General features: G+C 40.7%; 1 protein-coding gene across 3 annotated transcripts in view; it reads left to right on the top strand.

Moving 5' to 3' along the window:
- The first annotated feature begins 429 nt into the window (after nt 1-429).
- RASSF6 (Ras association domain family member 6) overlaps nt 430-24,413 on the top strand; it is a 29,934-nt gene continuing 5,950 nt past the window's right edge. The window contains exons 1-8 of one of the 3 annotated variants that reach the window (XM_049815500.1): nt 430-570; nt 11,809-11,898; nt 18,126-18,204; nt 19,395-19,546; nt 21,457-21,548; nt 22,012-22,196; nt 22,627-22,728; nt 24,033-24,084. In XM_049815500.1, the coding sequence (XP_049671457.1) occupies nt 11,828-11,898; nt 18,126-18,204; nt 19,395-19,546; nt 21,457-21,548; nt 22,012-22,196; nt 22,627-22,728; nt 24,033-24,084 (733 nt within the window). In that variant the 5' untranslated portion in view covers nt 430-570; nt 11,809-11,827. The other 2 variants (XM_049815501.1, XM_049815502.1) reach the window with 2 other exon arrangements.

Raw genomic sequence — 24,413 nt, 5'->3', positions numbered from 1 at the left:
CAAGGTATCGCCCACAGGGCTGAGAATGGCAGTTTCAGATGGATCAAATTCCAAACTGGAAGACACACCCTCCAAACAAGTGCGCAGGGAAGAATCTTTTCAGAATTTCAGCATCTCCTAAACAGCTGTTGACTTGTTGCCTTACACAGGGACAGGCAGAACTCATAGGCCAAATCAGATAGTGATTTTATATACTGCTGTGTTCTGTATGCCTCCATTCTCATCTGGCTTTGTTTTTCCAAAGCACTTCTAGTCCAGAAAGATATTCAGATGTCTTCAATGGTGAGATCAAATTTTAGCCTGGTTAATTCCCATGAAACCTAGCGTAGGTTGTATATGTGTTAGCCAAGCACTGAGAAGATTTAGCCCTTCGAAGTTAGAGACACTATTGTTTCATCCAGTGCTACTGAAATGCCACCGCCTCTGCCATTGAGCTGACACCCACAGCACGCAGCGCTCGCTGTGCTTTAGGACCCTATTCAGAAGAGTGTGGGCCTTGGATAGCTGAATGAGAAGAAAAATGTGATCCATACAATCAGACGCTCAGGAGAAGAATGTGAATATGCCACAGTAAGTATATAAATTAATTTACTCCTGGTAGAAATATGCTAGACAGCTGAATGCCCAAAGGTGTTATTTGATATTGTAACAAAAAAAGCAGCATTATGGAAGGACAGGAGTGATCCACGGCAAGCAGTTGCAGTGTCTATGGGGTGATTTTCAGCAAGAAGACTGGGCGGAGTTGAGGAGTATCCCAGTGTCAGAGGGTGAACTTTTTAGAGAGAACTGAGGAGTTGCGAAGGTCTCTTCAAACCGTCAAACCCAAGGCAGAACCTCAGTGAGTCAGCCCCATCTGTTTTGCTTTGTGCTTTCCCCTTTGCAGTGCTTTCTGTGCTCGTGTGAGATTTTTCAAGAGCAAATTAATAAATAAATGCCACGGATGCTTATAGATCGTCTGCTCTACTGTCTAGATATCTCATGCAGTACAAAAATTAGAAAGTCAGTTCTCTTTCTGAACAATTTCTATGATGTGCTTAAGCGATGTTACTTGCTTATGCAGTCAATATTCATTATGGCAATGTTTTTAAGTCTCAGATGTTGCTGTTTTTATGCTAGCTTCCCAGCGGTTTGATGTATCACTCAAGTTATTTGTGCTTAGCGGCATACAATTAAGAACCGTATGCCATGCAGAGCCACAGGGACACAATGTGAAGAACGTCTGCACTGTGCAGCAACTGTGAGCAAAAGAGCGTGGGCTGCTCAGACACAGAGGCAGGCTGCAATTGCCCTGCATTCCCCCTATGCCCACCAGCTTATGATTCCTCACTTCATAATCACAGAGCAAAAATGAGAGAGTACTGTTTCTCACGCTATTCCTTTTCAACCTGAACGCTTTTATTGCAGAAAGAGTTACATATGTAAGGATGACTGAAAGTTTTTTCAGTAAGGACAAACTATATTCTCATGTGGACAGGAGAAGCTCTGGTGTGTAATCGCTCTTTAAGGAAATCTGATTTTCTTCTAGAATGGATGCTAGAGTAAGTGAGGTGGCGTAAGTGTGAGTGTGCTCCTCATACTGTTTATCTGGGCACCTGATAGGAGAATACGTTATAGGAGCTGAGCTCTTGCTAGGTGACTTGTGATTCAGTCTGCTAGGTCCCCTAATGACCCTATGTACGCTAAAAGGCTATTTTCCTTCAGTATTGATGGAGTTTCATCATTTTATGCCATTGGGAAACCTGGTCCAGTAAATTACAGCCATGTAAAATATGGTGGAGATGTCAGATAGTTTTGTGTCACACATTCTTTACTAAAATGGCTTTATAATCTCAATCTCAGTAAAACATCTGCTAAATATACACATCCTCTCTCATCCTTACCGTTTTCTTGAAGCCTGTAAATTCTAGCAATGCTGGCTAGCATAGGTCATCATTCTTTCTTGAAGTGACCTCCATTTAGTGACCCAAAGCAGAGTATTGTGTGAAAAAATTGTACTTTCTGTTGGCAAGTGTGAAGAGAATGATATCTAGAAATCTGGGCTACTTGGTTTAACCACTGAAGTCTTTACATAGACAATGGCAAGGTATTTACATGAGCACTCTTTAGCCCATATCCAGCCTATCATTAAGCTAATTTAACATTAAGAGGTTTTTGCTTCATAATTATGAGTCAGCATCAATTGCTATGAAGCAGAAATATTTATTGTAGCGTAGTATCATATTCGTAGAATCATGGAATGGTTTGGGTTGGAAGGGACTGTTAAAGGCATTTTGGTAGTACGCTATATAATAGTGACACTCCTGAAGCGCAGTTTACTTCAGACTTTTCTTTCAAATACATCTTGCAGTTTACACACACAAAAAAGTTGCTGCTGAGCTCTTCTCTGGAATTTGCCACAGACTTGTGTGTGCTCAGAGCATCACAGGATCTGGAACTGTGTAAATTTTCAGAAGATGAAATTCTGAGGAAAAAAATCTCTTTGAAAGTCTGACGGGTAGGGTAGCGAACACTGACAGCATGACAATAAACAGCCTCCCAGATCCCCCCGAATTCAGTAACATGTAGGCATGTTCAACAGGGCGTAGGACAGGGTTGCAGACCGTATGCTAGAGATACTTAATCATTTCATTGCAGTGCCATGTACTGCAGCACAGTCAGGAGGACAATGTCTGATTTGCATTGTATTAATTAGAAATTCAACTCAGACTGATTACTGAGAGACTTTTTTGTATAATGTTCATGTATTTATAATGTGACTCTAGGACTGATCTTCAGTGGAGCCAAGACATTTCCCATTTCTTCACTGAGTTTGTGGGGAAAATATGGACTTGCATACATATATCTGTGAAGCAAAATATATTGGAATTAGGGTTATTGCTGAAGGTTGCTTTATGATTTGGGACATCCTAGGCTGAGGAGAATGGGGAAAACTTGAGTACAATGATCGTCCCTGCTCAAATAGTCATAGAGCACTTTCTAAATCGAATCTTCCCATGTGTATGCAATCTAAAGGCAAGCATGGAAGTAACAGGATAAAATAACTGGTTGTTTTCCAAGGGCAGTTCTAACTGCAGCAGGTTTGATATGCCTTCACAGGAACAATGGTAATAGCTTCAAGTCAGAATTAAGATTTGAAGTTTCCCCAAAACTCTAATTTAGATCTAGTATGACTGTTTGATTGTGGAGAGTACTGGACTGGTATTTTTAAAAGGCATAGAAAATAGGAGACAGTCCACATCATGACTGAACTGCCTTAAGAAGGAAGTATTTGAAGAAGAATCATTAGCATATTGGAAATAGGAAAACTGGAAAGAAAAGGTGCTACAGTCATGTGACTCTCAATTGATCATTACAGAGGAGTGACCTGAGGATCCTATAATGCAAACGGCTGGAAGGTTAGGGCCTGGTTTTTGTGGGTGGGAGTGGCAGAAGTCTTGCTTGTAGCTCTCAAAAGAAAGGTAGACCAGGGTTCTTGTATTTTGAAGACAGAAGAGTGTAGATACAGAATAACATGCAGAAAGAAACTTGAAGAAGGGATGTTTTATAGAAAACCTTGGATTTGACGAAAATCTGGGTCTGGAAACCTTGAGTGTGGAGGAGTTAGGGCTTACAAGTGCTGTGTAAGTTGGCTGGGTGTGGTGAGGTGATTTTACTTCTGGTTGAGCTCTAATGGGAGTGAGAAGTTGTACGACAGTAGCTCTTTTGGACAGGGCAGTTCCTTTTGGTTTTGCCCTTTATAATATTTTGTAGCTCCAGGCAATGAAAATCCTTGTATGGCTTTATAAAGTTCTATAATATCAAGTAGATGATTTAATGGGTGTATATAATCAATGCCAAGCCATGATTCATGACTAATGGTGTTTCAGATGCTTAGGTAAGACCTGCCCCTCTAACAGCGGCTCGTGAGGATAAAGATAGTGGTATCTGCGTGTTGCTTTCCATGCAGGCCAAGGTCAGTATCTGGCAAGTTCCAGCCCTTTAAATGATGTCCAAACCCTTAGTCTTTAGTATGTGTGCTGCTGCATACATCAGCTCTGCTTCTTTTTTCTTCCTTAAAAACTTATGGCCTCCAAAATTCACAAAATGCTGTGTGTGTAAGCGTTTATGGCCCGTGATAGATTATAAGGCATTGTAGTGGATGTGTGCATTGCATATTTAATTATCTGAGCGAATAATTTGTTTCCTAGTTTCTGTTTTCCATGCTTATCAGATGTGTCTGCAAAACATGTCCTGGTACACAAGTATTGCTGTTGGCACTTTGGTGTGATGACAGAAAATAATCTTGCTCAAGAATGGGAGGCCCTCTGCAGGGTAAATCCAGTTGTTTTAAATTCCTTGATTTGTTGCTATTATCAATGCCATCTCCAGGTAATGTCTGTAATATATAGGAGAGAACTGATCACTTGTTTTATGTTAATTTCAGAACATGTCTGTTGAGACTCTACCTTCACATTGCAGTCACTAGTTCAGAAAGTTCAATAAGAATTTTCTGGTTTGAGTTGGTGATCTGAAGTTGTCCAGAAACAGCTGTTTGCAAACAATATTAGGGATTTTCCTTCTCTCTATAAAGCAAAGAAATCTGTTGCTAGCTCATGTGTATCCAGTTGTGTTTATGAAAACACTTCCACTGAAGTCCAGCATGCGTGTACGATCTTGCCATGGCCATCCTGCTTATTATGATTGTATACCACAAAAACAGAACAGGAATCTTTTTGTTTTTCCCATTTGAGATGTTGTTCTAGCTTTAGCATTCTGTTTGTTAATGATTTGAGGCCAGGTTATTAAACAACTGAACTCCAACTTCCAATTACATATTAACTTAAAATTATTTGAATATCAGTCATGCAAGGAGCCAGAAATGTAACACAGCCATTAAAGACTCAATGATCATTGCATTCCCTGCCTGTTCTAAAGAGGTCATTGTTACCCTTTTATTTAAGAGGTGAAATAGTATAACCACGTTGTCACTTGTTTTTACGTTTCCAGGGCATATAAATCATGTTTATTATGAAAGATGAAAAAAATAATGCTCTCTTTGCATTGATTATTTACTTTCCTATGAAAGGAATAGAAGCATTCTTTTTCTTGGAGTTTACAGTGAATGAATTCCTGCTATGTGGCCTTAAAGATATCCTCACTACTGCCGCCCCGCCATGTGATACCTATTCCTAGTCTGCACTGACTAGTCTCTGCAAAGTACTTATCAGGTGATTGTGTATGACTCAAATGAGATCAGAGCTAGGCCATTGGTAGGAGTAGTTCAAGTGTGAGAGTGAAAACTAGAAACAAATGTGAGCCATGTTCAACAAGCCAATGTAAAAATCAACCCACCTGGAAATGAGAACTATAGTCCTTTATTACAATTGTCCTTTATTACAGCTTTATTGTATTAATTTCTTCCCGAGACATCTTTGCATGAGTCCAAGTAATTTAAGCATTGGGTTTTCAAAACTTGCTTTAAACTTAAAAAAGCTATCCCTAAAAACTTTAATTAATCTTAAAACAACTCAAACAAAACCTTATAACTTTGGAGTCAGGATGAAGCTTGAGTCACACTGAAGGGTTAACAGTACTTTGCCCTGTTGCATGTTAATGATATGGTCTTCTGTTCTAAAAATACTCGGATACCTCCTGGTGCCTATCAGCTTTATGGTGGAAGTGTCTAGCAGGGTGGCATACTTGTCAGAATCAGAGAGATTTGGCCTTATCTTGGTTTAGAGACTTGAAGGTGCCAGGTTGCGCTTTCTCTCCGCTCTAGCTCTCTGATCTGAGAACATCAGGCAGAATGCTCAAGTGTCTCAAGCTGTGACAGGAAAAATCAAACTTCTGGTTTTAAACAAGTTGGGAAGTTACGTGGATTTGTGTTAAACTATTACAGAAGAGATGGAGCAGCTCCACAGGTTGAGCTTGGTGTGAAGCTCCAAGCCCACCACAGCATGGAGATTCTGTGCTGTTGTGAACAGAGTGAAAAGTCTCGTATGTTGACTCCTCCTTCCTGTGTTTTGAGAGATTTCTCAATATATAGCAATGAAATCCTTATTTAAATATTTTTCAGGTGCAGTGATAGGAAACTGCAGCATAAAATGTAATCCCAAATATCACATATATTGTCTTGTGTGTACAGCAGTGAGTCTAGCTTAAGAGCAGTACACCACAGGATACACCACAGGATAATGATGTGATCAGGAATCAAATATTTATGGGTCTGTTCTGCCTCTCCCTAACATAAAATTATATAAAGCAGAAGTAACTTGATATAACTCATAGTGTAATAAGATGGGTATGAAGGCAAATTCAGGCTCAGTATTTTTCATGCTCCTCTCTCTGTGGCCTCTTCAGGCTTGATCTTGTGAATAAATTGCTTGCTATAAATGGATAGGCAACCAGCAGGAATTTGGAAGGTGTGTGTTGGTTCAAATATTTTTTACAGCTTAAACACCTGCTTATATGATTAGCTACTGAGCAATTAAGCTGAGCAGCAATGTATTCTCTCTTACAGACACAACTATTGCCCAATGAGTAATATTCATAAGGCTATTGTACTGTTAAGTGAAAAATTGAATACACAACTATATGTGATTAAGTGATTAAGCTGTGTTGTCACAATTTTGTCATGATGTTAGAAATCCACATATCTATACTTAGGCATGATCTGATTGTATGTATGAGTTATTCCACCAAACACTAAAGATTGGTGTACATCTGGAGAAGGAAAAATTACTTTATCCTATGAATTAGAAAGCAGACAAGACGAGGTTAAAGAGTAACAGTGCTTTCAGCACAGGATGTTTCAGGGTGTGCCCCGTCAGCAAATGATTACTAAGAGTCAGCAGGTTACCTCTCATTATAAAGTTAGTGATTAAAGTGTTAACTGGAGCCTCCTCTTAGGTGTAACTGTGACTAAGGGAGGGCTCCTGTCAGCAGCTTGGAGGAAGGAAAGTGGGTAGGTAAATATTCCCGACATGCACTGAGCTGCGGGGAGTGTCCCGGGTTTCCAGCACTCCCAGTTTGTAAAGCAAAATAGTAATTAACAGCTCTGTGGTTCCGTGAAGTAGCAGAGGTAGCTGTCAGCCAGTGCAATGCTGTCATGCCTCTTCCAGGGCTCAGTGAAAGGTATGTGAAACTCCTTCTCTGCTGCTTTTTCTCTGATCCTATGCACAGGTAAGTGAAATGTAAAGCTGGAGCTGTTCTTCTGCTTGCTGTGTAACCTGCAGTGTCAGTAGAAAGCAAGGTCCTTCGCAGTCACCCAGAACTCGAGTCAAATTCCTTTTGGGTAATTAGGGTGCCGGAGGGAAGGAAAAATGTTCGGTCAGAAATTCTCATCAAATAAGTTCCTAAATTTCAAGGTGGCTTGCATGAGTCAGAGTTGTGATTAAAATGGGCAGATAATAGGTAGTGCTGCTGCTCAGTGTGTACATGGGCATAAGTGTTTGCTGCCCTTCGTTCAGTTGCCGGTGTGATGTAAAAAGTTACGTCAGTGACCTTGTCTGTTCTTTTTGGCGGGTAAAAGCTATCTTTCCTAAGCGACCTGAAATAGAAAGTAACTTCTTTTCATAATAATGGATTACTTATTGTTCGAAATAGGTTTCGTGTAACCCCTGGTCTATCATCGTTGTGTGAGGGGAGGGAGCTTCTCTGTCTCTTCCTTTGACTCAAAGTTAAGGGGCCATATTCTCAAATAAATACCAACTTCATTTTGGTTTCAGTTATCAAAGACCATTCTGAACCTGCCTGAGCACAGCGGTTATACTGTGTTTTGTATTGAAATAGCGTTGTTACTGCTCTGTACTGTAGCAGTTCATTTTTTAAACTAAAGCTTAAACAAGTCTGCAAGACAAAGAAAAAAAACAAAACTTGTTTTCCGTGAGGAAAATGCAAGTGTTTGGAGTAAGTATTTTCTTTTGATTATACCTTTGCTTTGCTGATGAAGACATCTAACTTAAAAAAAAAACAAACAAACAAACAAAAAAAAAACAAACCAAAAAAACATGAAGGTTCATATAATGACTGCGAGTGACTAGGTAAAGACTCGTAAAATTCTTCTGCCGATACTGAATTTCTTATATATGTGAATAAATCCTAAACTCATTTATATAGAAACAGATCATGGTCTGAAATTTTGCTAAATACCAGACACTTTGGAGTTTAGAAAATTACTTGGGTATATGTGTTATTGTGCATACAGTGCAAAGCTCTTTGTGCTGTACAAAATATTAGATATATATGTTGTCAATAGGTAAGTTAATAGACAGCTGAGCCTTGTGGTTTCTATACAAGAAACTGAGAAGCTTTACCCCATCCTGACTTCTGTGGTTTTGGAACAGCTCTGGGAAGCACTGAATCAAAACACCTAGAAATCTTTGGGGAGGTTTGGGTTTTTCGTTTTTCTTAACACTGGTAGGAGCTCTGCATAGCACGTTGCTCGCTTTGCAGTCCTCATAGTAAATATGGATGTGCCAAAAAGCATGTTCAGGCTGTTACATACAAATTAAAATGCTGCTTTGCTGCTCCTGTGTGGTTCAAGTCTGGATGTCGGGTGTCCCTCTCCTTCCAGTTCTCCTCTACAGTTGCTTCCTTTTATCCTTGAGTAAAAATCTGCGTGGCTGTTTGCTCTTACCTTTGCTTTGTCATTTCTCTGCTGTCCTGTCCCTATTGTGCCCCCTTAAACAAATAGCTTAAAGATCACTGTACTTAAAAAAATTAAACAAGCCTTTCATCTGCCTCTCCACTAATCCTTTGACTCTTTCTTGGAAAAAAACAACATTTCAGGTAAGATGCAAATCTTACAGAACAGTAAAGCTCACAACCTTTGTGAGATGTCGTGTGATCTGATGTGACTTGACCCTTTCACAGATTTGGGATTGTACAGTGGTCTTTCCTCTCTTTCCTTTCCCTAGACTTCTCCAATAGTTGCAGTTTTCCTCTACGGTTGCTCACTTTGCTTCTGCCTCACTTCTCATTTACTTCTGTCTTTCCCTTCTGCTTCTTTTGTTTCCTTCCAAAAGTATTTTAGGCTCAGTCAGTCTTCCTCCAAGCATGAAGTTTCTTCTCAGTTAAGTCTCAGGCCAGGAGGTTAGTCCAGCCAAGGTCCCCTTTTCAAAGTCTTACCTATCTGAGGGACTTGTGTGGTTCTAGTCTAGTTTAACGTAATGATGAAGACTCATGTCTGACACCAAGCGAGTCAGGAGACAGCTTTGAATTGATGGCCATAACCATGTATCTTTGGTAGAGCTGGAAAACTAGCACCCTTTTATTAGTTCAAATCAAAGGGAACAATGGAAAAAAGACATTGCATTTCTCCTGTTTGCTTCCTCAAAAGAACTAGAGAAATAACATGGAAAACAATAAAATACCACGAGGTGATAGAAAATGTGACAGCTTTGTGCATTTATGGAGTGCCAGTGTAAATATAGTGTCATTTGTGCTGTCAAATAATTGTGCTGGGGAAGTCACTGCATGTTCTCAACCTGCAGGCTTCAGGGTTAACTAATAATAAGAGCAGCAAGATGTGTGTAGCCAAAATGCACCTATGAGAAGGGTACATGGTGAAGTGTTTTATCTCTAGGGTGAGCCAGAGCTGTGGAAATGTTTTGTACGAGCCTGATAAGCAGAACTGGTCACATAACTGAGGAAAATGTAGTGAGCATTTTTTGTGCTTCTGTGCCAGCTATAGGAGAAAAGGCAAGTCTTTGTCTGGGGTAATCAGGCAGCAAACGAAAGAAAGGGAGGAGGTGTTGGTGAAGAATTGTTCCCATCACCAACTACTCTTCCAGTTTGTTTCATTGTCAGCATTTCAATGGCATCCAGCTGAATTAAGATATGCTCAAGGTTTTTAAGGCAAATAATACAGTAAGAGCCATTTGCTGTGTAACAGAACAGGTAGTTCATGGACAATCTTTTTTTTTTTTTTTTTTTTCCCTCTTAAAGATCACTTCTCTCAATCTGTAGAGATCAGCTTTTTCTTTCATATGAATCATTTTAAGGTCAAACTCTATTGAAAAGAATGCCACCACGAGCAATGAAGCGGTGCTAGAGTCGTTGCTCTATGTTTAATAGTGGTGACTTGGCTAAATGCTCTTCTTAACATGTCATTTCCTGACAGATAGGAGGAAGCTTAAGTGTATATGCAGTTCATCAACTGCAAATGTACATCAACTCCTCTGCATCTTTTAAAATTGTTCTGAAGTTACGTTGGCATTGGTAGGTGATTCAGTTGAAGGTATTAGTAAATCACATAAAATCAGATTTCAAGGTGTGGCCAATGGTTACTGAACTCGTTTCAGGGGCAAAGGAACAACACTATTTTATTGGTGTACAGCAGTCTCTTCCTTGTATATGAACTCATGCCTCTACAGAAATCCCTGGGCTCATTTGGCTTTCAGGTATGCTTTTGCCTTGATGGATATCCCGCAAAGGACAAAGGGTGTGTGGGATCCTTCCCACTTTTTGCAGTGAGCTACTGATCAAGCACTGTTAGAAACCCCAGCTGCTCACATAAAGCTCATTTTGGTAGGGCACCCTGGGTTTAGAAGTTGTGAAATAACTTCCTATATGTTTTGTAGGGTGACGGTAATGTATTTTTATGCAAAACTTCTTGTTTTACATATATTTTAGAAGTCATTCATTTACGATAATGAAACTTTATTTAACTTCTAAAAAAGCAGCTCAGTAGTGCAGGATCATTTGCAAGCAAGCTAGGCACTTACTCTTTAGTTAGCAATGGTCTTTTCAAGCTTGAATTTATTTTCTAAATTGATGTTCTGAAGGCTACTTGTCATTAGTAGTGTAGAGAAGCTACTTTTCAGATGTCTTGGACCAGGCTATGTTCCGTGCTGTCTGAAATCAGACTCGAGTCAATCTCCTGGTGTAAGGGAGAACGGATGTCAAGTGCTGTTAGGCAAATTCCTCTGTCATCATGCCCAAATAAGAGAGGAAAAGAAGTGGAATAATCAAGTTCCAATGCAGTCTTTGGAGATTTTACTGCTTTCTGTGGGATTCATTTTTTCCCCCCGTGTGTGATGCCACTTCTTGGGCTGATGCTAAGGGGTATTTTTAGTGCAGTATCAGTTGTCAATCTTGATTCTCTGAGTCTCTTCAGTTACTTTCTTCAGTCTGCCTTTTCTTCTAGTACCTGAGGGGGAATGAAAGCAGCCAAGACTGCATAATTAAGCTTATTGAGGAATGCATTGTTGGAGTCTCATGGGTCTGGCTTGTTGCCTACACAATGTGCTGGAATCGCTACATGGAGATCTGTAAATTATATTGCTACATCACTGTAATTATAGCCTTGTTCTCTCTTTAATATCTCAGCTGCTTTCTTTGTGTGCTGCAGGACACTGCCGATGATCAACACTTCTCCTTCTCTTGTCTAGTTTTATGAACCTGGTTAAGGGTGGTTTGCTGAGTCACTTATTTTTTTGGTGACCCTGGGCAATGCTCTATCCATAATTAACAAATGAATCCTAACCAGTAAATGGGTTGCAGCCTTGGTGTACTAGCAAGTGAAGTGTAATCATGGAGTGGTAGAGTAGTCCTAAAACTATTTGAGAAGGTCCTGGCATACGTAGGAATTGGGATTTAAGGTACTGTGATATACTTGGTGGGAATGGCTTCTGGCTTTTTTACTAGGAGTGGGAGATAGTTGCATAGTAAAGCTAAATACAAAGTAGTCAAAATATGGTATAGTTAGCCCTTAGCTTGAGTGTCGAAGCCTGTTTCACTTGTGCAAACTAAGGCTTTGTTGTTAGCATTTAGTCTTTCTTAGTGGCATTAGTGGATATAATTATTTTTTTTTAACCTTTTGTTTAGATTAATCTCTTCTGAATAAATGAAGAAAGTGACTATGAAAGCACAGCATCTACCTTCTGTTTCCATCAATGAAGAGAAGTTCATAACCAGGTAAATTATTAAAAAAACCCCAAACATTTAATGACTTTGCTGCTTTTGTTCAAATTACTCCATATTTATTCATTAATAGAGGATTCTGTAGATTGCTGATCCTGTAGCAGCAGCAATTCCTACAACTTGCTTTCTGTTAAGTGTCTACAGAACAAGGTTGCCCTTTATATGGATTTCAAAGAACAGAGCATTAAATCTTTTGGTCTGTGGATTTTGTTTATTAGGTAGAGCAACACTTTTAGAGGATACTGAAATAAAATTCCAAATTAGGGAAGAAGACCTTTCTACCTTTGAAATCTATTGGAACTGAACTTGAGTTCCAGTGTTTAACCTGAGCTCTACTTGTCTGAGGCACAGGGTTTGGTCTGTAGCCCCAGATGGAAGGGTTTCTTTGCAGAAAGACTTAATTGGGCTACCAGCTCTATTCTGTAGTGAGTGAAAGTAGTTCTTTAGCATACTTATAAAAAACTTGGAATTACACTCAAACTGTATTTTGTGGGATGTTTTTTGACAGTTAAATCTGGCTGCTAGGAATTGTTCCAAATGCTGCCATAAACTCTGAGCTGCTTGGCCTATAGCTCCATCCACTTTTTAGGGGATTAATTTTTCCCTTGTTGACCAGACCACAGGAGCTGGAAGAGGGGGCTCTTTTCTCACTTCATTTCCATCCCTCTTAATGTTCCTGTGGGAAGAAGCTAACTGTAAACTTGCCCAGGGATGGGGCCTGTGATAGTATTTCTCACACTGTGATAGGTATTTGCATCTGAATCCTCATACTTTTATATGTGGCATGAGCAGTGCTGTTGATACCTCAGTTTTTAAGGAAGGGTGTCAGAACTTTGCCTGAAGCACACAGGTGATAAATGCATCCCTGCCCTTCTCATAAAGAGTTGTTCCTTTTATACTGCTACTAATTTGGGACCTAGAGCTGGAGATGTGTAAATTTATGCTAATAATGAAATGTTCTCTGTTCTCCTTTTCAAGGGCTGTTGTAATGTGCAAGCATGTTTTCTAAACTATTGTAATTCTCTAGCTTTGTGAAGGACCTAATGCATATTTTAGGAAGTGACTTTTTTAATTCATTTAAACAGCATTTTTTTTTTTACATCATGGCAAGTTAAGTAACTGTTGTTAGACAGGAGTAGTGTCAGAAGGAATTGATCGGTGTGAATTTTCATATATTTGGCATACAAAAGCATTTGGATGTGTACCACATGAACCAATGTCTCTGGCTTTTTATTCCCCTATGTATTTGCTTTTCAAGTGGTGAAATGTGGATTCTGGTTGATGCCTTTCTGCATTACAGTCATGGTTTTAAGTACTGTTCAAGTTCTTTTGCCTTACAAACAACAAACAAACGTTTCAAGGATCGCTAACATATTGTCTATGCACTCAAGCTTGCTTCCAATGCAATTTCTAGACTATTGTCCCTCATCTATACCTTGAATCTGCTGTTACATGACTCTTCTTCCAGTTGTATCATGCAAATCTTGCTGATGTGGCAAGCCTGCTGTTTGGGAGTTGCACAATGGCTGGATCAAAAGGCTAACCAAAGCATGTAGGATTATTTGGCTGGCTGAACTATAGTGTCTTTAAGGATAACTGCGATCCATGGATCCATATCCATAGATAAATGTGTAGGGGTTGGGGGAAGAAGAGGACACAGGTGAATTTTCCTGGGTTAGCTTTTCAAGTGAGCACAATCTGGGCTCTCTTGTGGTTTGCCACTGGAGCACTTGACCTTCCAGCTGCCTTGTATTCTGCCTTTTTTACTGGAGGAAGTGGTCAATTTGCAGTAAACCTTACCTTTTGGGGGTTTGCCTCTAAGTTGTTCTACCAGTTACTTAGGTTTGGCTTCTATTAATGGCTGTGTTTGGCTGTTGTCACAACACGACAGCTGCTGATTTTCTGGCTGTGTAACTCTGAAGAGATGTCCGTCTGCCTTTTGGTTAGGGCAGTCTTTGGTCCTTTGCAGTGAAGTTGTGTTATGCTAAGACTAGTTCTGGAACTAGTAGGGTGGTGCATGTGTTACTTCTTTCCAGACCTAAAAGAAGTAAAGAAGGATTTTCTTTTCTAATGTCTGCACTACACAAGGACAAACAAGTCAGTGTGAGCTGTTGTTAAATCTCTCCCTTAGGGCTTTTCTAATTGCTTGTGTGGTTTGTCACTGTTGGTTGCACTAGTGTGAGAATGAAACCTGAAATATTTATTTGTGCGAAATTCTGTGGAAGTTAATGGGAAGTGTTTTCTAGTCAAGGCAAGAAACTAAGTGAAAATCTAAAGAGCTTGCTCTGAGAAATGATATCTGCCCTTACAACATCACTTAGTGTTTTTAGCCTATGATTTTATTTGCTTTTATAGCCAACATGGACTAAGAGTAATAGAAGGGCCTCAGTGTGGCCCAAGTCCTTATGTATTCATAATCTACCTTCAGGGAACTGATGTCTCCAACTTTCTACCTGAAAAAAGCTTGCAAAATAACAGCTGTCAATAAAATGGTTGTCAAAGGTATTGGGCTACAAAGTATAAAAAGTTCCTGGCAAGCTGTATCAGCAGGTCTATCAACTTATGTCAAACAAAACTATGTATCTCTTGCTTGCATGTCAATTTTGCATTGCATCTGGATTTTGCCTCTGTACGAGGCCAAGGTGTGCTTCATCTTGCTTACCTTTAGCTAACATGATCCAAACTTCGCTTGTACCTGATTCATATCTAAACCTATTACAACTTTCCCTTTTGGGGGAACGACCTGAATACAATCCCTCATTGCTCATGGGACACAAAGAACCTGTGATGAGCTATTCGAACACAATGGAAAGAAAGGTTTTCACCACTTGTATTACTAGCATTGAGGAGCAAAGTGACTTGAAGTAAATGTTGGAAATGCTGTTTTGGAGTCTGGCACTCTGTTGATAAAGCCACTTCAAAATATTTTGGGTGGAGTTGCAGTAGGTTAAAGTAAATAATTAGTGTCCAGAACATTAGAAGGGAATGCAGTTAACCTTCATGAGTTTAGTGGTGCAGTCTGTGTCCTCATGTTACCTGCTGTGTAAAAGCCCTGTTTCTTTTCCGTTCTCACCATGGCAAAAGGCTCACCAAGCAACAGGACGCTGCCCACTTCAGTTCATAAAGTGGAGCAAGGGAGGGATAGGGTACGCCGAGGAAATTTTTTCACTTGCATACTTTGCATGCCCCTCTGCCCCAAACACAGGATATACATATTAACTGGTGTCCCTGCTCCCCCCGCTTCCCTCTGCAGCATGTCAGGCTGGGGAAAGGCCATGTTTCTGCTGACCAGTCTCAATGTTGAGCTCTTGGGCAGCAGCGTCCATCAGTCCCACTCGGGCACTCTGCAGTGTCAGATGTCTGCCTGCCTCACCCCGAAGGAAGAGGCAGGTGCTACAAGTATGTATCCCATGTAGAGACTCGCGTCATGATATAGTTCTGCTCAGCGTTATGAAGAGATACCGTGTTGTCTAGATGCTTTGGATATGTAAAAATGGTCAGAGGTGACTGAGAAACACAATCCTGTCTAAGGTGCTTGCTGTGAGCTCTCAGAGAGACTGTAGGCAGGGGAGGCTGAAAGTGGAAGAAGAGCGTGTGTGTCATCAGCCACAGAAGAGGATGTACGCTGCTGGAGTAAGACTACGACAGTCCCAGGAGAAGGTATTTTTTTTGTCTACTTGGTACACTTGGAATCATACCTAGCACTTTCCAACCAAAATGATTTGTGTTTTCATCCTTCTCCTATTCTTTTGCACTGATTTCTTGGGAGTTTCTTAGTATCTAAGGTGAGTTCCCCTGAGCAGCACTGACTTTTTTATTGTTTAAGTTGCACAGTCAACTGTGAAGCCGTTTAAACAGTCACTTTGAGTAAATTGAGTCACAATCTGATCAGAGAGAGATGCTATGAATTAATATTCATTTCACCCCGAAAATAACTTTCTGAACTGCTTTTCAGTGACGGACAAGCTGATACCATTCCTAGGGGAGAGATTGCTCTTAGGTTTGTCATTTCTGATAAGGGTGCCACTCTTGTTGTTGATAATGTCCTCGTGTTCTGCGACATGGGTGTGTCGTGACTGTTAAAGGAAAACAAATGTTAAAAATTCTGCTGAAACTACTCATGCCAGTGTTTCTAGTGCCTCAAAGCTGCACTGTAGAGTTCTTATCTAAATGTATCTTTCTGAGAAGGTAGTGTGTAATACTTCGCATATAGTCTTGGTCCATATATTCCTGTGTCTCCAATGTTACTTCTTTGATGTTCTTGGTGAACTCTGAGTGTTGAAACATTAAAATGTAATTTCCACCGAGTGTCATTCCCATGTGTAATTTGTTTCTCAATGATGGTGCTGGAAGTCAATTCTTGGTTTTTGTTTTGGGGAGGGGTTTTGCTTTGGTTTTGGTGACTTTTTCTTTGTGTCTGGTTGTTTGGGAGGGTTTTGGGGAGTGGTTTTGTTTCTTAAAATTGGCATAGGAGTTGTAATAGCACTTCTGATAGTACATGGGTCTTAAGTAGTTTCAGTAGGTCTTGTGGAACTTAACGGTGAGAGAAGTTTGCAAATGCTGTCTGTTTTGCCTGTGGTTCAGCTGTTAGAGTATCTCATACTAGATGAAAACATGGAAATAATAGACAGTATTTGGAAACAAACTTGGTGTCTTTACTCACCACTGTAAGACAGTACATAAAAGCATCTGGATCATTTGTCATCTCAGTGCTTAAAGATTGTCTGTGAGGAAGAATTCATACATTTCCATGCAATTGTTTCCCATGCTTAATTGTCTCTGCTGGTGGAAATTGCTTTCTTGAATTACAATCTAAATAATCTTTGGTGTTTCATTGGTGTGGGGAAGAGCATTTAATTCTTGATGGTCCTGAAATACATATCACTTAATTCTGTCTTTTTTTCGGTCCTCCTTAACCTGAGCTGCAACTTGCTTTTTGCCTTCACAAGAGCCTGGCACTGCTGTCGTGGGATCAGCAGCTGCTTAGCAGTAACCGCAAGGTGCTTTTCCACAGTGCTGGTGCCGAAGCAATCAGCCCCCAGCCTGTGTTTGTGCAATGTGGCATTTATTGCTTCTTACCCATTTACAAGGTCTGCGTGGGCCGTCTGCATCGCTGCTGCTGTTAGCTCAGGTGGGAGCGGCGTTTGCACCGGCTGTCAGCAGAGAGCTGGCCTTGCCCTTCGCTGTGTCTTTAACCCACCTGGGATGCTGCACAAGTGCTGTCTGTACACCCACAGGCTGCTCAGGTATCCAGGATGTTGAGTAGCCCAGTCTCTGCTGAAATTTTCCAGGAGGTTTGGAAATCCCATAGTTAAAATCCAGTAGCTAAAGTTCTTTGCAGACTAAGTTGCCAAAGGGAGGAGGAGGTGGCTGTGGCCTAGAAACTGGGATGTGCAGTAGCTCTAATTTGGTTATTTTGGAATGCCATAAAACTTGAAACTTTTTCTGAAACCCTGTTCTCCTGCAGTGTTGCGAGTTTATCAAGGATGGTGACAGGCATAGTTATCTCTGGTGGTGGTTCTTTAATATTAAGTTTCCAACATCATTATTACTGGCATGCCTCACATTGCCTTCCTGCCTTCACACAGTGTTTTCAAAGCAGAATGTTATGCTGCCTTTTTTTTTTTTAATTGCATCATGAATTTCTGTTTGAAATTTGAGATGATGGGCAGGCTTATAATCCTTGCTTGTTGGCAGAGGTTCTCTTCATTGCCATCCTTTCTCTGCCGAGCAAAGACTTAGTGCAAAGCTGTTATGTTTCAAGCAGAAGGAAACTGAAATGTTTTGTCTAGGCATACTGTAGATATTCTGAAATAAGAAGAGTATCTGAAGAATATAAAAACCCAATGGAAACCATTACGGAGAGAAACCAAATTGTAACCCAACTAAAATGATCTGCAGCATTGGTGCATGGGAGTGTTGTTCCTGTTTGCTTCCCCCTTAAGACTACAACAGAAGTCCAAAGTACAAGTTACTCTGGGGCAGTGTTATTAATGTCACATCAGACTGTGACTAATTCATTTCCTCTATGTATTGGGTCTTACAAGCAACCTAGTATCCTGACAAAATTTTACTCCTGGAAAATGATGTATTAATCATTAACAAACCTGTACAGAGATGCTGTGGGTAACACTGCAGAGTGTTACCCTGCCACTTAGCATCTGGATTTTTACAGTGATAGAGATGTTAATTATTCTTTTCATTGTGGTCTTTTATTCTAGAGAGCAGCTCAGTTCTCTTCTGAAGACTTATAACTCTTACTATTCTGATCAAGAAAATCTGCAACTGTCACATACCCAGGTAAGGATCTCTGTAAAAATAATACAAAAAGCACAGTGTGATAGTAGGAAAAGCACTAATGGGTGCTGATGTTTGATGCAGCTAGACTGAACAGTGTAGGATACTTGTTGTGTGTTAGTATATTAGAATATATCACTAATAAAAATGCCACAGCAAATGCTAGAGTCAAATGCTGTAAGGAGAAGAGAGCAGAAATAACTATGTTCAGACAAGTGGGAGTTTCAGATTTTTAGCAGTGTGATCTCCTTGCCATCCCATTCCTTAGCGTATCATAAGAAATCATTCTTTGGGTTGACCTCTCCAGTCTCACATTGTTAGCTGGCAGGGAGTAAGTAGTACTGCAAATATTTGTGTGGGGTGCAGCTCCCCCTTGCCACTTCAGCTTGAACCTACTGTGGGTAATGGCAGGACTGCTGTCACTTGGGTCAAGGAGAGACTAACAGTCTCTCCTTGAATGTGAACCTTTAGTACAGAGAGAATGGTTGTAAGCACAGCCCCAGGAATGCATTCTCTGTGGAGACCAAAGGGCTAGTGGAGCTGAAGGACGGATGAAAGCATGAATCGTGTGTCTTGTGCCAGAGTCCCTGGTCTAGAAGTCTGAACTTCCTGTTCCTCACAAGCTGTGTTTCTGTCGTTTTGCTGCTATCAAGACCCAAAAGGGACATTAGAGCAATTGTGGGCAAAAATGGTCTGGAAATGGGAAGGTCTCACTTCTCTGTCCCAGTTCATTCTGCAGTGATAGTGTTCTATGTCAGCAAGAATGGAGACCAGACCGATAACAGCTTTTGAACTGATGCAGTGCTTTGCATCAACAAGGACAATTTCATTAACTGCTGCTTTATCAGCACCCATTCTTCCCCTTTACTACCTTCTTAGCACCCTGGTTTACATCCAAATAGAACAAATAGGATTTGACTTGTAATAGTATGGGATTATGGACATGTTGGTTGTAAATAGTCCTGGTCAGACTAATGCTGACACAAGATCAGGTCAGATGCAGCTTTAGCTAGCTGTTTTGGAAATATCTTAAGTATAGAGATTACACAGCCTCTCTAGGTGACCTGTTCCAGGGCTGTGTTGGCCTCAGTGATTTCATTGTATTCCTGTTACTTTGAGGGGGATTCAATTATTATTACTTGGTTATTATGCAGCACTCCTTATTCTTTTTTTTTTTTTTTTTTTTTTTTCAGCAAGAAGGAAGCAAACCATTTATTGAAGGCATCTTGTCCATATTTTGGGGAGTCCGACATCCTATCCGATTAAAAATTCAGGATGAGAAGCAGATACCCTCTTTTGTAACCCTGAAGTCAACAGAGAACGTGGGTTTGTTCCCTAGTAAAAGGTAACTTCCATAAGAAGGAGGCAAGCTAGTATTTCAAGAGAGCTCATGTAGGTGGCTTCAGTGGATATGGCTGGTTGTATATCCCACTTTCCACAAAGACCGTGGTGGTTACTTGCACAGCAGTACTGTGTGCCCAGTGTAACTGGTGTGGACTTTCAACAGCTGCTGCTGGGCAGATGCATCTTTGTAGCATCTTTGTTCCATCTTTCTCTGGCTTTCAACTTAAGAACAGTTGAGAAAGTGGAGGAGGCTGCTCGTGTCTATACTGAGTATTGCCACGCAAGTACTGGGAAATTGTATATTTATAAAAATTTACAAAAAACGCCAACCCCCCCATGCATATAAGTACACCTCAAAATGTCGGTAGTCCTTGAAAGATCTCATGTTGGCGTATGCTCTACAGCATGAAGCAAAAAGCTGTCAGGTTAGTACTAAGTGTTTGTTTATTGCAGGTTACCTTCTCAGGTACTTCAGATGTGAAACAGTTGCTTTCCAGCACAAAGCTCAAGCCAGGTAATAAATACTGGCTTTATGTGTGCAAAATCTAATGTTAAAACCCCTTAGAAATACACACAGATCAGCTGCTCCTTCAGGCTGTTGTCTATGATATTTCTTATCTGAGTGCACTGTGCTGATCTGACTCCTGCTAGATTTGCCATATCTTTAAGAACAGTTGTAGGTTCTTAGAGTATTTCTTCTTTCTGTTTCGATCATGTGTTTTGCAAGCCTTGGTTGGTGAATTGTGAATTTTATCTGATGAGCTGAAGCTGAGTTTTGTGTGTCATACGGAAGCTGAGGCAATGTTTACCCTGAATGACTCCTGGATAAATTCTGTATTTCAGAGCTCATTTTCCTAATTATCCGTTGTCTTAGACTGCATGTGGTACATGTTTGAATTGTGGATTTAATTCTACTGTCACTGCAGCTGTTGGGATAGTCTTCCTCCCTATCTGTTGCTGTTGCAATTAAGGGATGTAACCTGATGGGAGTAATCAGCAAAGAACTCGAGTCTAAGGCAAACCTGGTTCTCTGTACCTTGACCAGGTCTACTGGTAAGGGGTGCTTGTGGCCTGTAGGATAGTGTGCAGTCTGGCAGTTAAAGTTATGCTTTGCCTTTTGTTTCTTAAAAAGGTAGGACTGTTGGAGATCTGAATCTTAAAGTAAATATTAATTCATGATCACAGAAATGTGAAGTTGCCCTGACATGCTTTAAGGTATGCAGAGCAGCTTGACTGTTTGATCTTAAATGAACTTTTTAAATGTATGGAACACAACTGAGATCGTTGTTTGGCGTGTTCTTTGGAGTTAGTTGAATATTGTTTTGAATATATAGATAGGAAATGAATTTTTAATTTTTTTCCTACAAATTGGTTTATTCTCAGTCAGAGCAGTAACTGGCCAAGGACTTTCTGCTAGAGAGTTTATGCAATGAATTATGGAAATACTGACATAAAAAAAGTTGGGTTTTAAAACAGGCTGGATTGAATTCCTCCCACACAGAACTGGTTTGGATAGCACAAGGGGCTAGTATGGTCATGTAATCTTTCATGTCCCCAGATAGGATGCACCCTGTGACTATATGAACCATAATATGTGTATGCTTTCTGTATGCCTGCCTGGTACCCCATGTGCACACTCTGGGGCATTGCTATAAAATAGATGAAGAATTACTGCAAATTATTTAAGGGACATCATGGTTAATGTTCAACATGCTCTAAATAGAGTTGTGTTACATTTGGGATCCCTTGTCATACCACATTTTACTATTTTATAATTAAATAAACTAAAATTACTGTATTCATATACTACGCTGAATTCTGTAGTCATGTTATATGAAGTTTTGAACATCGCTGAGGCAATGAGGAGTCATCCTCATTATAGAATAAACTATAAATATATGTTTATTTCAGGGGAATGACACGCTGGGGAGAATTTGATGACCTACATCATATTAGTGGGGAGACATTGAAATCTACTGAAGAAAAGCCAAACCTTGAGAAAAGTTAGTGTCGGTGCTCTTATGTTCACTAAAAATTCTTTGTTCTGTGACTGTGCAAAAATAATTTGACATACTAGGCCTTCCCTGCCAGTAAAGGGAAATCTTCTTCTGTCTCTGTTTAACACCTATTACATGCTAGTGAAACACTGACGTATGACTGGTTAGTGAAGACACTGAGGTGCTGGTAACTTTTCAAACAGACAGTGCCAGCGGGCTGTGCTTTCACCAAACAAATCATTCCCAAGAAGTAAACAAAATAGCAAACTGTGGCCACTGCAGATAGCCTATTGCTCTGCATTGTATGCCTATGCCTTACTCCCCTCGCACTCCCTCCACCCACCCAAAAAATAATTAAATAACGATAAAAAAAAAAAATCCCTCCACCAAGAGCCTCCTTCTTGTGGGGGTGTTGGCAAGGAGGGTAGAGCAGCTGTACAATACGCTGATGCAGTTTCATTTTGTCCAGGTTATTCATGTTATGAAAGCTGCACTCTGAAGTCCAAGAGCGAGCAGGAACATGATTGTGCTACCCTGCCCAGGGCCGGCAGCAATGCCGCAGCCGTGCGGAAGAGGACCAAGTTCCCCATGATAGCGAGGACAGAAGTAGAAACTCACAGGTTTTCGATTAATGGCCACTTCTACAACTATGAGGTATGAATGGTTATGCTTGTCTCAGGTCGCCTGAGGCTGGGTAATGGGACAGAGAAAAAAGTCCAGCAAACTTCTGAAGTCCCCTGCATCCCCTTAGCCAACAGGGACACTCCACACTGGTCCCCCTGCGTGGCCAGGCCAGTGTCACTGGCCCCTGGGCTCAACCCCTGGGGTCCGCTTTTGGGGTCTGCTCCCAAAGGTGGGTTTCAAGCATGCACGGCTGCTGCCTGGGAGGTTCCACAGTGGTCCTACATACCAGGGGGGCTCTCCTGAGGACGCTGCCCGCGCTTTGCTTTATGGCAACAGTGGCAGCGTATCTGACAGCTTGCTTTGTCCCAGAGCTGCGCACGTTTACGTCCTTTTGAGTGCCAGCCATTGAGTACAGCAGTCCTCATCCTCATGCCCTTTTGCTGCCTCTTTTTGTTCCCAGACATCAGTTTTCACTCCGGCTTTTGGATCAGAAACCAAAATAAGAATAAACAGCCAGATGAGAACAAGACAAGTAATAGAACAATTGCTTCGGAAGTTTAAGGTAATTCTGCATGTTTGCAGAAGCAAGTGCAGCCGTGTTCTAGAAATGCTAGCTTGAGGACGTCACATAGTGCTGTGTGAAATGCAGGAAATAACTGAGAGAGGGTAGTGTGTAGAATAGAGCATAGAAAAAAGAAAACAAAAAAAACACGTGGGCTGCTTTTAAGGAATGGGTTGGTTTTATTTTACAAATGTTTCACGGCTCTGAGTCTAGAAGAGTTCTGTTGGGTGTATGGTGTGCCGTGAAGGAAGAACTACAGAACTACTTCTTTATCAACTCACACGCAGGAAGGGAAAACGCTGCTGTACTTTCAGCATTTCTGAGCACAGGTGAAGGATGTTTGTTTAATGCACATGGCCGTGCTTCCCTCTAGTGACGGGTCCTGGTAATTGTATTTTGCTTAAAACTCTAGGGAATTCTCTTCTAGCCCGAGTGTCTGAGGGATGACGCAGTCTGTTAGATCGAGGCACACAGAAAGCTCCAGAAAGTCAGAGTTAAAGCTACTGCTCGAGATCAGTGCCGTACTGTCTGAAACTACCTTTTTTCCCCCTTTCCCTCCTTTCTTTGGTACCATCTTCCATTAACATGATTATACATGGTCAGAAATATGTTTACCATTGGTGCTGTATGTTTCTCCAATATCTTTATTCTATGTACCTTCTTGGTGTACAATTTTTGATAATTCTCCATTTAGTTTCTCTAGAGACATTTAACTTGTCTAGAGACTCTGCTGTTGCAGTATTACTTCATATAGTTAGTAAGACTGGGTAGTGTAATAGTAAAAGGAGAAATTGGCTTCTATGAATAATAACATAAGGAATGGAGTTACAGAGCAGGTTGTAAAATTGTAGAGGAAAAAGTAGCATTCAGAAGAGCTGCTATTTTCTGAATGTGGTTGTGCAGGCAAGTAGATAGGAAGAGATCACAGGGTTTTACCCTAATGGTAATGCTTTTCGCAAACATGCAGGTCACCTGAAAAGAAAATTGTGTGATGTAGTTAAGGGTGCTACAAGCAATTGAGATGGGAAAGATCTGGTGTTGTCTAAGATGGTGTGTTACTGATTTGGGCAATACAGTAATGTATGCAGTCATGAGGTAGTGGGGTACAGGGACAATGAACGTGGCAGCATAGCTTTCCATCTTATCCAAATCCAGTATCTTTTAACTTTTCCCCAGACAGGATCCCGGTCTCAGACTTTGACCTCATATCTGAGTTGAGAAGTATGGAGAATATCTGCTGATTGTGAAATGCTAGGAGAGGGTATCAGTCAGTCTGAATAGACTTTTTTGTTTGCCTTTAACAGATAGAAAACAGCCCACATGAATTTGCACTTTATATTATCCATGCATCCGGAGGTAAGCCAGACACTGCTGTGTGATCACTTCATCTCTAATTATCCTCTGTGTGTGTGCAGACCGCTTAACTTGGGAATGACAGGATTCATCACGTGCATCGGTCTTTGTTTGGACCGTGTGAGTGCGGTGTGGCATTTTGGCTTTTCTGGAGACCCCTTAGAGATGTGTCATCCTCTGATGGAGAGGAAAACCTGAGTAGTTGTCTTCTGGGTGCTTTCAGTGTGCTGCCAGTATGGCTGGTTCAGCTAAACAGACTTTTGTTTTTCCTGTATTTAAAGGTTGTGTTTAAGATGCTTTTCTGCTTTAACTCTTGTTCTGCAGAGCTGCAC

Source organism: Accipiter gentilis, chromosome 12 (genome assembly GCF_929443795.1).
Source record: "Accipiter gentilis chromosome 12, bAccGen1.1, whole genome shotgun sequence".
Taxonomy (NCBI): domain Eukaryota; kingdom Metazoa; phylum Chordata; class Aves; order Accipitriformes; family Accipitridae; genus Astur; species Astur gentilis.
Note: the sequence above shows the minus strand (reverse complement) of the source record. Positions and strands in the feature narration are given on the sequence as shown.